The sequence below is a fragment of the Cornus florida genome, unplaced genomic scaffold, assembly GCF_030987335.1.
Source record: "Cornus florida cultivar Cherokee Brave unplaced genomic scaffold, ASM3098733v1 CherokeeBrave_3.0.0_Hap2_Chr01, whole genome shotgun sequence".
Lineage (NCBI taxonomy): Eukaryota > Viridiplantae > Streptophyta > Magnoliopsida > Cornales > Cornaceae > Cornus > Cornus florida.
This window is the reverse complement of record NW_026775571.1, coordinates 111,090,891-111,107,524: the sequence shown is the minus strand read 5'-3', so window position 1 is coordinate 111,107,524 and position 16,634 is coordinate 111,090,891. Positions and strand designations below refer to the sequence as shown.

General features: G+C 34.5%; 1 protein-coding gene across 2 annotated transcripts; it reads left to right on the top strand.

Moving 5' to 3' along the window:
* The first annotated feature begins 225 nt into the window (after window positions 1–225).
* Window positions 226–15,783, top strand: LOC132313829 (solanesyl diphosphate synthase 3, chloroplastic/mitochondrial). Of its 2 annotated transcripts, none has more exons than XM_059812776.1 (12): window positions 226–524; window positions 2,555–2,647; window positions 3,622–3,702; window positions 3,829–3,900; window positions 4,484–4,615; window positions 6,859–6,945; window positions 7,796–7,867; window positions 8,407–8,492; window positions 12,570–12,702; window positions 13,103–13,192; window positions 13,986–14,084; window positions 15,314–15,783. In XM_059812776.1, the coding sequence occupies exons 1-12, from the start codon at window positions 390–392 to the stop codon at window positions 15,491–15,493; spliced, it is 1,260 nt and encodes a 419-aa protein (XP_059668759.1). In that variant the 5' UTR covers window positions 226–389; the 3' UTR covers window positions 15,494–15,783. The 2 variants fall into 2 exon arrangements, with proteins under 2 accessions (XP_059668759.1, XP_059668763.1); XM_059812780.1 differs by having other exon boundaries at window positions 388–524; window positions 2,552–2,647.
* The last annotated feature ends 851 nt before the right edge of the window (window positions 15,784–16,634 follow it).

The window sequence follows — 16,634 nt, the reverse complement described above, 5'->3', positions numbered from 1 at the left end:
CCAATATATATAATTTTTTGAATCAGCAAATTTAGCGCATATGAAAAAATTGAATTACCAAATATAGAGATGGATCCACGACTTAACCCGAATTAGACAAATCCATGTAGTTGTATTATCAAAGTAACGGGTCAACCCAACTCGAATGGTAGTAAATGTACTGTAGTAAAAAACTAGATTTGGCATCGTCGTTTTCCTTTTGGTGCATAATAATGAAAAGTCGGTTAACATATAACTAAGCTCTAGTCTTCTCTCTCCTCAAACCCAGGGTTTCGTCTTTGACCGCCCCTCCCCTCCCCCGTTCCCCTCTCTCTCTCTCTCTCTCTACAAATCTCACTCCCTCTCTCACCACCTCGCATTCTATAGACATATTTTCTTCTTCACAGGAGATGTTATTTTCTAGAGGACTTTCTCGGTTTTCGAGAACCAGCTTGAGCCGCTGCCGATGGCTTCTCTCATTTCCTCGTGATCAGCAATTGGTCCATTCCAATAACTTCCACTCTCGGATACATTCCACCGGAAAGGTAAAACTCGTAGAGAATCGTATCTTCTGATTTTATGCTATATTATGATTATGATGTTTAATAGCCGTCTGTTTGGTTGCTGAGAAAATTGTAAGAAACAAAATAACACGTATATATCATTGTAATTGTCAACTCAACTGTTCAACTTAGTTGTATTTCAGGGATTGCTTGCCGTATATCTCTATGTACGTTCGGGTGTGTATGTATCCATATATATATGTATCTACATAGTAAATTTTCCTTTTTGTTACGTGTTTATAATCAATCTTTTGGGAGCCCTAATTTTTGACAAAACAAATTTGTATGTGGAAAATGGACAAGAACATATTATTACACTACAAATAAGTGAACCAATTAAGCTTACTCTAATCATATGACATTTGGTCTTAACTGCCTGTGTCACAGGTTATCAGTTCCCTACAATCACATAAAAAAACACTTATATAGTAAGCAAGTAAAGGCTGCTTATTGGAAGCAAGCTTAGCAAAAGGAGATCCTATAATTAATAAAGTTGAACGAAATGACCATTTTTTTTCTTTTTGCTCCTCTGTGTTATAGGATTTATAATCTCTTTTCTGTAAGTAATTATAGGCTTTCAATAAGATGTGGCAAACAGTCACCAAGTGGCATACTGTATTGTTATTGGAAGTGACATTTATTTTGGCCAAAAATTGGAGAAATTGAGAAGGCTTGTCAGCATTCAATAGGGGTGTTCTAATCTGGCACAGACAAGGATGGTTATTGTTCTGTTGGGGTTATCTTACTTCTTGTTCAAGAAGAAGTGGACAAAGATGATAGGATTTTCTGTGCATACCGAGGGATGTCATTGGATGTTTCTGGGCAAGTTTTGGTGCGGGAACGCCTGACTTTGGATTTGCATATGGACTTGCACAACATTGTGGGTGGTTAGAAAGCTAAATTTGTGGATAGAAGTGCTTGAAGCGGAGAATGCTTTGGAGTTTTAGATTTGGAAGGCCTTCTGATAATCGGGAGTTAAAGCACATTTTTAAATTATAGGAGAATGATTAAAGGGCTAGGAGGAACTTGGGGAATCCTCTGACGTTGGTGAAGGAATGATTTTGGGAGTATCCTTGTGAAGTCCTTCTTGGATCACATTATAATGCCGAGTGAGAAAACCCCCCTCCCTTTTTTACTTCTTCTTTGTATTGTGGTTAGTTAGAAAGCTAAATTTGTGGATAGAAGTGGAGAAAGCTTTCGAGTTTTTGATTTGGAAGGCCTGATGATAATTGGGAGTTAAAACAAGTTTTTAAATTCTTAGAGAATGATCAGGGCTAGGAGGAACTGGGGGGGATCCTCTGATGTCAGTAAGGGAATGATTTTGGGAGTGGTGAGCAAGAACACCCACCCACCACCACTTTTCTGTTTTTTGTCTTTCCAAGTTGGGAATGTACATTTGGCCACCTCTGGAGTCGCTCTTACCTTTGGCTCTTATCTTCTCATGCACTGCAAAGTTATAATGAAATCAGTTCCTAAACTAAATTTGAGTGATTTTGGATCATCTTACCTTGTGTAAGCAGAATGGGACAGTAGGTCACTTTCCAATGCTTGGTGTCTTTGAGAATGGGAAGATTGATCCTGGGTTTTCCACCAGGGGCTAATCAACACTGGTTTGGAATCCTGTGCTAATATTGGAAGAAATATTTCTAAAACCTTATACCTTGTGCTAGGAAGTTCTTATGGGTGTCTGCTTTTGGTTTCTTGGAATAGCAAATCACTTCAAGCATTTGTTATATACTTATATCCTTAAATTTGTTGTGTTATATTTGTAGAAAGAAATGTATATTTTGTGTACCTCCAATCTTCCTGTTCTTTTCTTTATAAATTTGCCTTTGCCTTTAAGAGAAAGCACCCTTCTCGATTTATTTTATTCCATTTTTTTTCATTGACATAGGCTTAATTACTGCTGTTAGTTCTGTCTTTTGCATACAATTCAAATTAATGAGTTCAATTTCTTGTATTGCTGTGATAGTTTATACAGTATACTTGTTTTTGTTTCTGGTGATTAGTAGGTTTTGGGTTGCAGAGAAACTTATTCATGGGATTCACGTGCCTTTCATGGTGTTGGGCATCAAATTTATAACCAGAGTAGCGCCATTGACGAGGTAAAATTGTAACTTACCATCTTTATGTTTTGGTTGCCAAAAAATTTCAGGTGCTGTACTTGGTTCTTTCTTAGAATAATTGAACAAAGTCATAACTGTCTCACGAGGCAAAGAAATTCTGTGTTTTTTCTGTTCATTGTATGTGATTGTTTTTCAAGTTCCATTTCTTTTATAAGGTTCTGTTGGTTACTCGGTTGCTGGTGAAACTGCAGAGGAGAACTTGGATTCTCGCTTAACTCCTTTTGTGCTTGAGGATTGTTACACTTGCCTCATATAATCCAAGCAATTATACCATGTTTAATGGAGTTGAATATTGGTGCGAAATAACTTTTGAGATTCTTGATGCAATAAAGCTCTATCTGGGACCTGCATGGCAAATCCTTTTGACCAATCTGTTATAAAATATTTCAGGATTCATTACAAGGCTGATTAAATTCTGAAACAAGAGCTAAATATGTATGACATTTTTCAACTATTTTCATTCAAAGGCCGAATCCAGTAATCGTATCATGCGATTAGCTTCTCAAAGAGTAATTTATGTATGGGATAGTGTATCTTCATGGATGGAAGACAAAAGTAAAAAACCACCGGGCCTCTAGCCTGGATGGAATGATCTCTCCTCTCCAAAGGGAAGGTTGAGAGTTTGAGCCCCATTAGGGGCATGTTGTGGGTAATGGGTCTGTGTGTTTGCTTTAACTTCCGGGGAAAAAAGTAAAATGGTTCAAGTTTAATGTTAACTGTGTCCTCTTATTAACCCTGTTTGCTCTTCTGCTGCCAGTTTAACTTCCTCACTGTCTACTATTGCTTACAGAACTGGGACCTGTAGTTCTAAATAGGATCACTTTTATTTGTTTATTTTTTTTATTTTTTCTTATTGTTATTTAAAAATATTTTCTCACTTTATCCTCATCACAGAGATATCTGATTTTATTTCTTTTCCTACATCTGTTCTTTTGTTTTCCTTTTCTTTTCAGGAGCATCTGGACCCATTTTCCCTTGTTGCCGATGAACTATCAATTCTTGCCAATAGATTGCGGGCAATGGTAGTTGCTGAGGTATCTGAAAGTCATTTTTCCTTTTCTTCTGATCGTCAAAGGAATTTATTATGGAGCATGAATGCTTGGTAGGGAGAATACTGTATATGACCATTTATGATAATTCTGGGATTTAATTTCATACAGGTCCCAAAACTTGCTTCAGCTGCCGAGTACTTCTTCAAGATGGGGGTGGAAGGGAAGAGGTTTCGACCTACGGTAAGATTTATCAATGCTGATTCAAAGGTTTCAACCATGAAAATTGCTATTATTATTTTTAAGGATGCATTAACTTGCTTCCCTAGTTTAGAACAGTATAAATTTGGTGTGTCTTCCTTAGGGATCAACAGTTTCTTTCCAACTTTCCTGAAGGTGTAATGAAAAATGAATCCTTTGTTACTTCACTGTGATATAAGGTCACATGAAGAACAATATTTGTGGATTGACATTCAAACTGGTTATTTTAAGTTATATATGGTCCTTTATGCCATGGTGTATATCTCATTGAAAGAAGAATTGTTTACTGAGATGGTTCATGGTTGCAAGGACACACACACGCACGCACAAAAAAAAACTCTTGTACGCTTTTGGTTATGTCTTTATTTGTCTAATAGAATGTTTAGGATTTGTATCCAATTAATTTTGACCCTATTTCCATCATATCCTTTGTATTTGTGGTCTGGGTTAATGATGGATGCTAACTTTTTACATTTTATTTTATTACAGGAAATGTTACTGTATTTACTCTATCCAATACCCGTCCTACCTGTTATGATTACCATATGACAGATTTTCTGTGCAGGTTCTATTGTTGATGGCAACAGCTTTGAATGTACATATTCCTGGGCCAGCTCCTGATGGGGTTGTTGACACTTTATCAACAGAATTACGTACAAGGCAGCAGTGTATTGCTGAGATTACAGAGATGATCCATGTCAGTTTTACCTGGATTTTTGTTCCCTTTAGTGCATGCTGTTGAGTCATATTCACAATTCTTGCATTTGAAAGTAAATTTTAGTATTGCCACTTATTTTATAGGATGGATCCCACATCCTCCACTTGTCCTTGTTTAGTAAATTCTGCATGGCTCAAGGGAGTATTATAGGATAGTGCTTAATTGGATGTTCAAGAGGGAATGCTTTAGGAAAGCTAGTCAATTATTGCATGCGAGTTCATATTTTTATCTGATCCTGTCGTTCTACTTGGTCTTCCTCTTGCTGTATTGTGAAATTGTTAGTCCCGCAAAGGCAGGAGATGATTCCGAGTCTTGAAGGTTATGGCTAAAGTAGTGTTTCAAGGAGGGAATCTTAAAATGAGAACTATAGAAAGAAATCATGTTAATCAATCCAGGTTTGAAAATCCTTGAAATTAGCACCATTTGACGAGGAAAAACAGTAAGCAAGTTAATATCAGCTTTGCTCATACTAATTAAAGAAGAAAAGCTAAGTCAAAGCAAAGCTACAGTAACAGTCAGACGTCAAACCTCTTAGCTACTTTGCAACTTCCTCCATAGTTTGGTTTATTCAATGATGAGAGAAAAGAACAGAAATGGAGGAGATTGGGAAAGAAAGTGCATCTCTTTTGGCCCATAAAAGTTATTACCTCCTGGATTGATTTAGGGAGAAATGCAACATCTTAATGTGATGTACAAATATATTAAGAAGGGCATGGGCGTGGCCCATCTTTTTCTTTCCAGTCCTCCTGCTCCAGTTATCCAACAACCTGTTAACATAATCATGATATCTCCCATTAGACTTAGGCATGAGAAGGTGTTGAAACAATCATATAGGGCCAATGATTCACAGTTGTGAGTTCTCTGCAACTAAATAGGAGTCCTCAAACTCATCATAACTATTGAGAACCACTAGGAAAATGGTTTTCCTATAGGAATTTGCTCAAGCCATGAGCTTCCTACTCAATTTTCCTATGTGTTTTACAATTTAGAAACTCGATTCATATAATTCTGATTAACAATTAAACTACAAATTATTGAATAAGAAACATCTTAATCCCTAAGTTCTGAATATAAATGATGCACAATTATATAATTAAATTGAAGTTTGCACTCTTTTATTGTGGGGACCCTTGTATTTTCTGCAAGGTTGAATTGTTCGAAGTAAGGAATAGACAATGAATGCATGTCAATGATAGTGGGCGAATTGGATTTACTTGATATGGTATTTGCACATGAATAAAATGATAGGGGTTGTGATGTGCTTAGTTCATTCTCTTGTCAATAGTAGTAGTATTTTAGCAATTAAGTTCTGTTTTAGTGATTGGCTATTGCAGTAGCAGTATGGTCAATTATGGTTAGTGTTTTACATCTACCAGAGAATGAAGAAGTAAAAAGTTTATGCCACCATAGCAGTGAAGAAGTTCTTTATTTCTTGTGTTCTTGGGATCCTCATAGATTTTAATTGAGTTGAAATTAGTGTTGATGCGAGGGTGACATAATCAGGGTTCAAGTCTGAATGCAGCTTCAAAACTTACTTTGATGAAACTGATTAATTTCTTGCCTGTGTCTTCATTTTTCATATTTGTCTCTTAGTCTTGAACAATATTCTTCTTCTTCTTCTTCTTCTTTTTTATTTTTATTTTTATTTTTATTTTTTTCCCTCTCTTTTTGGTCATCAAAACGCTGACTCACTGGATTAAAAAATGATCATGATTTTAACTGCTAAGCAGCAAGTAAAGGCCCTAGTTCTGTTCCAAACTCTCTTGTATTAGTTTCTAATCTGCTTTGAACCAATTTACCCTAAAATGTAAACGCAGTTCTCCCATATGGTGCTTAAAGTTTGAAGGTTATGCACAACAGCACAAGTACTACTCATGTGAGTGGAATTGTTGGCAATTAGCAAATTGACATGCATGGAACACCTTTGTGATATGGTCAGCTTGTAGAAATGAAATGCCCTTGCTAATATAATAGGGTTACGTTTGAATATTAGCACCCACTCCCATTCATTATGGATTTAGCACTTTCTATGTTTTGTTCTCTTTTGTACTTCATGTACTTGTTTGTCTCCCCTTTTGTCACATTTAATGAATTCTACTGATAGAAAGGGACCTTCTCCCTTTTTCACCGATGCTTAAACTCATTTAGTACACAGTTCCTCATTTGAAGTTGAGACATTTTTTTTAATGCTTCAAGACTAATTTTCTGCTGCTTTGTCTTAGGTGGCTAGCCTTCTTCATGATGATGTATTGGATGATGCAGATACAAGACGCGGCATTGGTTCACTAAACGCTGTCATGGGGAATAAGGTATCATACATATATATTCTTATTATCTTGGTTCATTGGCTTATGAATAATGTTTATTGAATCTGTACTCGTTTGTTTGTCTGAGTTTTTTCTAAGGTTTCTTAGGGTGTCTATTTGTTATCACAAGATTCGTTAAATCCTAAAAATTGACATCCCCTGCATTAGAAATTCTTTGATTGATTGTACATTTCATGTTCCATTGATCTGCGATTTTAGAAGATAAAATTCCAGTGATACAATATAGTTTTTTTTTTCCTATTTATTTATTTTTTTAACAGGTGTTTAAATTTTGTTATGGGATTTCTTACTATACGGCAAAAATTTATCTTTCTTTTTTTTTTTTAAAAAAAAAAAAAATCACATAAATGCTTAGAATCAAATGACAAATAATACCACTAATTGGCACTCAATGTAATTTTACATACAAGATACTTTCTTACAATAATCAAAACACATAATTTACCTGTCAGGAGGGGTTGTTTCCTTTGGTGGGCTTCACCTAGAATGTTAGGTCTCCTTCATGGCAAAAATTGACTGTCAGTTTTTTGTACTTCTTCTTACAATTATCACAGTTTTAATTGTTTGATACCTTGATAGTTGAGATACACTTTGCTGGGCCTTAATGAGTTTTTTACCTCTATTATACCCCCTCCAACCCAAAATGTGCTGTGTTAGACTGCATAGGCTGGTATTGTTGAAGACATTTAATGTTATATCTTAGAGAGTTCTTAATTATTTCAGCTTCCTTATTTCTTTAATTAAAATAACTTGTACTATGTATTAAGGTTTATGATAAACCAAATCATGAAAATTTTGTGGCCTAAGGTTTTTCTTCTTTGTCATAATGCAGTTATCCGTATTGGCTGGAGATTTCCTGCTTTCTAGAGCTTGTGTGGCACTTGCATCTTTAAAGAACACAGAGGTTTGTAATAATTCTTTTCTTTTATTTTTAGGGTGTACAGTTGCAATCTTTGATTCACCAGCTTCTTCTGTATTTGCATTGCCTTACAGAGTGAATATCTAGATTTTAGCCCAAAATCTCACATGTAATATTTTCTTTTACACGACACCATGTTTTGGTAACCTACTGTATTATCTATGGTAGGGCATGTTTCTATTGCACTTCCTGTTTTGTACCTTTGGTTGTACATGATACAACTGGCAGCAGAAGGTCTATTTCAATAAGTATGTGCTTTGCAGCTAGAGTGACATGAATTTCCATGGTAATGGTACTACTATGACCAAGTACATCTCAAATCTGTTCCTTCACCATCCATACGCTTGCAGCATTAAGTCTAGGTTGTCTTTAATTTCGTATGCCACTTTATATTTTTTATCAATATTATTCTTTTTTGGGGTTGGGAGTGGCCTTTAAGAAACTGGTTTAAAAGATTATTCACAACTTGCATTTTACATAAATATTAATAGTTAACTGTCTGCAACATTACTGTTCTTCTGCAGGTTGTATCATTACTAGCAACAGTTGTAGAGCATCTTGTTACAGGTGAAACCATGCAAATGACTAGTACATCTGCACAACGTTGTAGGTAAGATGCTCCATATCTTCTATGTGCTTCTTGTTCCATTATTTGTTAGATTAGACATCCAAATTGCCATGGGAAATCACAGAACAATTTCCAGTGAAAAGGCTATTTGACTTCGGCTCTGTTCTTACTATCTTTTTCCTCTTCTGAGGCCTTTGAGTTAATTGTATAGATTTTTAGATACTTCCCAGATGATACAAGTAGCTTGGCAATATGGGAGTTGGAGACACCATCTGCTAATGCCAATGCTCCATTGTCATTTGAGTGTTGCAAATGAATATTAATTAATTAGATGGTTGTCATTTGTGACCATCATTCTTTATTTTTTCCTAACTGCCTCAAAAATGGGCCTGCAAGTATCCTTTACTTGCATACAACGGTATCATGAAAACAATCTTTAAAAAAAAATGGTATCATGAAAATAGAATAACATTGACATTGAGTGGAATAATCCACAAAATGCTGAACCAGGATAAACAAGTAATTCTATGAAATGTTTGAAGGAGTAGCATAAAAAAATATGTCTCACCCTATGTAACGCCATGGTTAGGATAGTCCACGTGAAGATTACAGTGTTGACCGTCTAAATTTCATTTTGGGTACTGTCCACAACCAAGTTCATTGCTAAAGATGCCAAATGCTATTTTCTTATTATTTTATGTTGCAAAAAAGAAAAAAAGAAGAAGTGAGAAACAATAAGCATAATACCTAATATGTAAGGTGTTTTTATCCTAAAGGCAGGGGCTTGGAAAATGTCAGGGCTCTAATGTAATATATGTCCTAAAATATTTCTCCTCTTTTTTTTTTCCAACTAATCAACTTTATTGAAATTTTCAAATGTTTCCATGGTTATTGAGTGATCCTCTTGTGATTATTTACGTGGTTCCATGTTCTTATAATTGCCAAAACTTTTTGGAACTAATTGTAATGTTTTATTGGTATGAAATCTTTTTTAGCTAGTTAAAGGATTTGAATATGGCATCTTAAATATTTTTCTCTGTTGAAATGTTTCATTTTTATTTTTGTGCATATGACCCGCTAAAACAACATTACTTTTTTTTTTTTTGAACTTTTGGTATGGCTTGGTATTAGAAATAAGATGGCTCCTTTTATTGGAATTGAGGAAGAAAAATAAGGAAAGAGATGAATGAAAATTTCCTCGATGATTTAGATTTTGTGTTCAAAGCACATCAAATCATCATAGGCAGGAAGGAAGGAAGGAAGAAAGAGATATCAAACTCATGGTAGTAACCAAGTAAATCTTAATTTCTGTTTATAGAAGCACCTTAAATTCTAGAAATAAGGTTGTTCAAGAAATAAATAACTTGAACCTTAATGGTAGGTCGGTCAAGAAACGAGTAAATCTTTCTAAAATGACAATCAAAACTGTCGAAGTATCCCTTTCAGACCTTTCAAAGGACTCAGAACTACTATATTTATCCCTTGGTGCCATGTAATCCTTTTGTTGGTTTTGAAGATTCATTTAGGTATGGTCCTTTAGGTTGCATCAGTTTCTTCTTAACTCTTGAGTTATAAAATAAAAATAGAATTTCTTCTTAACCTTTGGCATAGACCAGGTTTGGTGATAAATTTTGATGGGAACAGTAGTCTCAAGGAGAGTGAAAGTAAGTGAGACGGAAGTAAGTGCTTGCTCGGCATTTAATGTTGATATCGTGGTAAAAGAAATATTGATTGATTATCTTTTGCAATTTTGGGAACTATGGAATTTTTTTATTTATCAGACAAATTTCTTTTAATATATTATATGGAAAATTTAAATAAATTTCAATGACTAAGTTATGTCCTGTGGCGGTATGAATGTGGAAAGTTCTAAAGGGAAAATGTAATATTTATTTGAAATTTAGCATGAAAATGTGTACATTCAACTATTAGAACATTCAATGGAATATTCATTTTGATTTTCTTCTTTTATATGTAAAATATTATTTAGGGAAGACATAAATGGCACAATCCATGTACGCACAAATATTTATAGATTGAGCCTAAAACAGCTCAATCCTCGAAATCAACCCACCTAGCTGTTAATAATAATACAAGGAGCAGCCCAGTAAAGATGGCTAAGTCTTTAGCCAATTCAACTAGAGGTCTATGGTTCGATCCCTCTAAGGTGCAGAATATATACAAATATTTTACTTATCAAAAAAAAAAATAATAATAATTTTTTTTTTTTTTTTTTTTTCCAAAAAAAAAAAATATTAACATGAAAGACATTTTTGCTCATATTTGCTTATTCATAAAATTGGGATAGCGTCCAGAAACTCATAACACATACAAGATGACGATTTGGTTGACTCAAAAGACCATTTGTTTCTATATTTTGTTGTGGGCAACTAGTCACAGTTGCTACACATGATTGTGGTATTACTGCCAGTTTCGATCTGATGGACGTATCCTGCTAATTACCTCAACTTTTTGCATTGGCTTGTTGATTTTTTTTTTCCCAGTTATAAGTTAGTTATGGGACTTAGTTTGAATCTCAACTTGGTGATATTAGGATATAGTTAGGGTTGAGTAGTTCAAACTGTTTTGAAATTATTGACCTATAATTTATTTCAAACATGCGGTGGACAAATAATTTTTTTATTAGAGCATGCAAAGAGAGAAAGGAGTGGAAGAGCGAGAGGAAGAGAGTCAAGAGACAGGAGGGAGGGTGGTCTTCCAAACATCTATCTGGTTTATAGGAGGAGAGGGAGAAAAGGGAGAATGTAAGAATGGGGGGAGGGAGGGAAAGATGGAAGTGTCAAATAATTATATTTTTTACCCATGTCATATGTCCCTCGTTTTTTAACAAAGAGGCCAATTTGTAGGCCTTATAGAATTCTGAAAGCACAAAGTTACTTTTCATAACTAACCACTCTAACATAGAAACATTATAAGCCTTGAATTTCATTTGTAGAACTTTTGAAATTTTCTGTAAAAGTAAACATTCTTGGGAAGATTCCTTTTAAGTCTATGGTTACTAGATTGATCTCCATGTAATCTTCCTGAGGTTCCTATGCCAAATAGGCCTTCAAAGATAATACTGTTCTGATGGAGTCAGCTATATAACTAAAGGCCTATGATAATATTGTGAATCAAAATTTCAAACATAACATTTGAGTAAAGTAAAAGAAATGTTGGGACAATTGTTGAGGATCTGAACAATGTAAATTCTTTATTAACCTGTTATTATTTTGGATAAAGGTTGGGAGAATTGGTTAAATTTCAGGGAAGTGGGCTTCCTGGAGTTCTTAGGCTGTCAAAATTTCTGCAACAATTCAAAATTTAATAGGCAACAAAATAGGAAAAAGAAAATTGCGATTTGCTTGAAAAGCAGAGGAAAAAGAAAATTGAGTAAAAAACAGTGTGTTATAAACTACTAATAAATAAAGGAACAAAAAATTCCTATACATGTATCATATGAATCCTATTTTACTTCGGTAAGAGGCTATAGCTTAAGAAAATGAATGTTTGCAGTTGACTGGGTGGCAGAATTGGTTAGAAATTTCAATAAACTAGGGGCCTGCTTTGTTTGTAACTCTAAGAACTGAAAACAGAAAACTATACAAAAAACTCAGTTTGGTTCAGTTTTCTGAAAACTCAGTTATAAAAAGGCCTGTTTTCAGAGAATTGTCTTTTATTGTTCTCTGAAAACTTTTTTTGTTCTCTGAATTCTTGAGAACTGTTTTCAAAGTTACAAACCAAGCAATCCCTAGGTTTCCTAGAGTTTTCAAGATGCCAAAATTCAAGTAACAATTCAGAAATTTGAAAGGAAAAAAGAAAACTCAAATTTTGTGGAATAATTTAATTGATGTTCTCTGCACAAATTGCATGAAAAGCTTAATTTTTAATAAACTTCTAGTACATAAAGGAACAAAAAATTCTATACAGGTACAGTGTATGCAAATGAGTGCTTGCAGTTGTCTAGGCGACCCATGAGGCATCTCCAGCACTGTCATGTTTATATTTTCTGAATATCTTTTCTGTTGGTTCATTAATTGTTATTTTATGATGATTTGGCTTGCATTTCAAGGCCATTCTTGCAGTAAGGTATCTGAGACCAATTGTTTATGATTGCAGCATGGAATATTATTTGCAAAAGACATATTACAAGACTGCATCATTGATTTCAAACAGCTGCAAAGCAATTGCCCTTCTAGCTGGGCAAACTGCAGAAGTATCAATGTTGGCTTATGAGTATGGCAAAAATCTGGTCCGTAAATCCCTCCAATGTATCTTCTCTGTTGCTTATTATAGAGATCAAGCTTGGAATGTAGAATTTTTTGGGTTGTGAGCTGCATCCACCTTACAGACATTTGATAGATTGATGAGAAGTTAAATTTAGTTTCCTAATGAATTATCAGATATCTGTGCCTCTTATCTATTTTATGCTCAATAATAAGATAAGCTGAATGGTTCTTGGTCTTTTACATATACATCTGAAAAAAGCTACCTAAATAAACTAGGAATAATTTTTATTTGCTAATATTATACTCTATAAGACGGTGATTCCAGCATTTTGTCGTATGAGTGAATTTGCATTGAGCTATATATTTGTCTTTAACCTTTATATTTGTCTATAGAGTGACTGGTCTTCCTTCTCTCTCTCACAGGGACTGGCATTTCAATTAATAGACGATGTTCTTGATTTCACAGGCACATCAGCTTCCCTTGGAAAGGGTTCTTTATCTGACATCCGCCATGTAATTCTTCTTTTCCTCTTTGTATTATTGTTGTATTATAATTTTAATCTTAGTTGTCTCAAAGTAAAAAAGGATGGACTATATGCCTTGTCTGGAAACTTCTCGATTAAGTTTCCCTTTTACATGAATCTACAATTTAATTCATCCAGGCAACTTTTATTAAGGAAGTTCTTTCTATATGTGTGTGTGTGTGTGTGTGTGTGTGTGTGAACATAGAACAACCCCTGAAATAGGATTTGACAAATATTAAAAATTTCATACAGCAACTCTATCTTTATCATGTGAAAGATGCTCAGATGAGACTGTTGACATTAGTTGGGTATATAGGATCATGCCTGTTTTTCATGCCTTCTAAAATGTGCCCGTGAATGCGTATTTTGCTTATTGCTGTATTCATTATAAGTTTTTGTTTCATATTTGATAATAATTATTTATTGGTGTTCAAAGAGACCTTATGATGTTATGCTATGAGTAGTATCTTTTGACTTAACTATCGAAGTAATCCTTTCAAGTTTCTCTTGCCCATAGATTTCCTCATGCTCCTGTTTTTTCTGTTGTCATGTTCAACACTAAAATTTCCTCATGCACCTATTTTATCTGTGTTATGTTCAACACTTCGATTTCCTCATGCACCTATTTTTCTGTTGTCAAGTTCAACACTTCTACATATGATTGCATCTTTTAATCATGGTTAGGTTCCTTTTTATTGATAGCCTGCATAGATAGCCTGTTTAAATGATGAATACTCCTGGTTTTTCATTATTACATATTGAGAAAATTGAATTATTTTTAGGGAATCGTAACGGCTCCGATATTATTTGCCATAGAGGAGTTCCCTCAGTTGCGTGCAATTGTTGACCGGGGATTTGACAGCCCAGCGGATGTGGATCTTGTAAGTTCTATGTTCAGTTCACATATTGTACTTTATGTGAATCTCCCTTCAAATCCATGTGTGCTTGAGCACTTGACTTTCTTACATTGCATGCCTGCTAAAATTGGATGATGTTACATCTTGTGTATATAAAAATATTTAAAAGTTGACCCAAGATTTCATTAAAATATGGTAAGTTTGGATTTATCCATCTGATTATAGATTGCCAGGAGAAAGGGCTTTAACATTAGTTCAGTTGTAAGGGTTTTAAAATTTGACAAAATTTAGCAAATTTTGATATCTTTTTTTATTTCTGAAAGTTCAACTTGTTTATTTATTTAATTTTTTTATTCCTATGTCAGCTTCTGTTCGTTTTGACATAAATCAATTTCAGCAGTGTACTGGTGTAATATTATAGTATTTTGAAGGCCTTCATCCCCCTTTGAAAGAATCGGCCATGAAATAAATCAGAAGCATTCTCAATGAGTCCATAGGAAGTGATTTAGGAGACTTCCCATTTCTACTAGGCTTGGATGTGAATCTGATTCTAGTTCACTCTCATTTCAAGATTTTTGTTTTATTTATTTATTAATTAGTTTTCTTTCTTAGATTTTGGGTTGATTTACAGAATGAATGCCTTCAACCCAAGTCCACCTTCTTAGCAGGATCACTAAATCATGCCCATGCAATTTAAATAAATATTGAATTATTACCATATTAGCCTGTCTAGTGTCCAGGAAATAATGAAATTGTCATATTAGCCGAATTCATTTATTAGTTCTGACTTCTGATTTGCTCCCAGTGCCTATCAAATCTAGTCGGATAATTTTTTAATTTTTTTTCCCTTCCTAAGGGGTAGGATTTGAAATGTAATGAGCTACTGAAATGTCTACTTGTACGTAGATGCAGAAAACATATCCTGACAATTGATTCCATGGAATTTTCCATGGGACTAAAATCAAGTGTTGAGCCGTTCATGTGCTTCAAGATGTAGAAGTCCGCACAAAAGCACACTCGAATCAACAGTGATTTGTATTGTTTATCCAAGTTTGTTTCCTTATTGAAAGCTGAGTAGGCAGGTGATTTAGTCTCATATTTGCATGTGCGGAAACTTGATTTTCCATTTGAGATCATTAATGGGACCTAGTCATGAAACTATGTTTTTTTGCCATGCAATCTTCTACAAGATCATCGTAAATCATCCTGTTAAATTTAATCAATGAAAACTGACCTATAACTGGGAAATATAGGCTCTTGACTACCTTGGAAAGAGTCGTGGAATACAGAGAACGAGAGAATTGGCCACAAAGCACGCCAACCTTGCTTCATCTGCAATTGATTCGCTTCCTGAGACCGATGATGAGGATGTTCGAAAATCAAGGCGCGCACTCGTAGATCTTACTCACAGGGTCATTAAGAGAACGAAGTGAAGAAGACATCAGGAGTTTCCAAAGTGATCAGAAGTGTATGAAAGTTTTGTTCAATTTTCTTATAGTGTTACTTCTAAGGTGGCGAACAATATTCCACATCTAATTCATTAAATATTCTTTTAATTATTACAATTTTTGTCTTCAAATAATTATTGTGAAAACAAACACTCATATTGTGGAGTAATTGTAACCCTTGGTGACATTTAGCAGATGCAACACTTGGTGATTGTTCATTAAGGGGGAAAAAAAGATGTAGCTGAATGCAAGGAGCCAATTAGTTAAGATGCCTAGAGTTGAGAAACAGCATTCCTCATAAATTGATGCATTGCTTGACATTGATTGCAGGAACAGCAAATTGGTTTGCAACTTTACAACTGTTGGCTAGTCATTTTTAGTCACACTTTTTAGGCCTATATTCTTGATGCTCGGGCAGGCCTATTTAGTTAAAGCTTGCGTCTTTGAGCCAGTTTCCGCTGTTGCCAACTCTTTTGTTCGGTCACTCTGTGTGGAAAGAAAATAGGAAGAGAGGAAGAGCATTAAGAAAGAAAATAGGAAGAGAGGAAGAGCGGAAAGAAGAAAAGTGGACTATTATAGAAGTTTTAAATTAAATATTATCTTAAATTACAAAGTTTTAAATTACAGTACTACAATATTATAGATATTGTAATGGTAAAAACAATTTAAAAATTTATATTTCTTACCCTTTTAATGAACATAATAAATTGTTCATCAGCTGGTATCGGGTCTTGCCCACGCTTTTTTGATTCACTCTGTTTCGAGGGATTTAGGGCTTGATTTGTGATTGTTTTTGAAATCTCCTGCTATCGAGTTAGAGTTAGAGTTAGGGCTTGGAGTGAGAGTTGATATTGTTCTCTTGAAGCATACCTAGACAACATCTTCTTGGCTTAAGAAACCCCAACTCACACAGATCTTTGAAGATGAAACCTTAATCAAAATTTTGTTTCTGGTACTTTGGTGCTGCAGGATAGCGTGTGAGAGAATTTGGAGGTTTATAGTATATATTTTAACTTGGAGTGTGTACTATAATACAGATGGGGTTAACCCGGGTATATAGTATTAAATACATGTAACTAGGGTTGACACTGTTTGACTTAATCTGTTTTGATGTCAAGCCAAACGC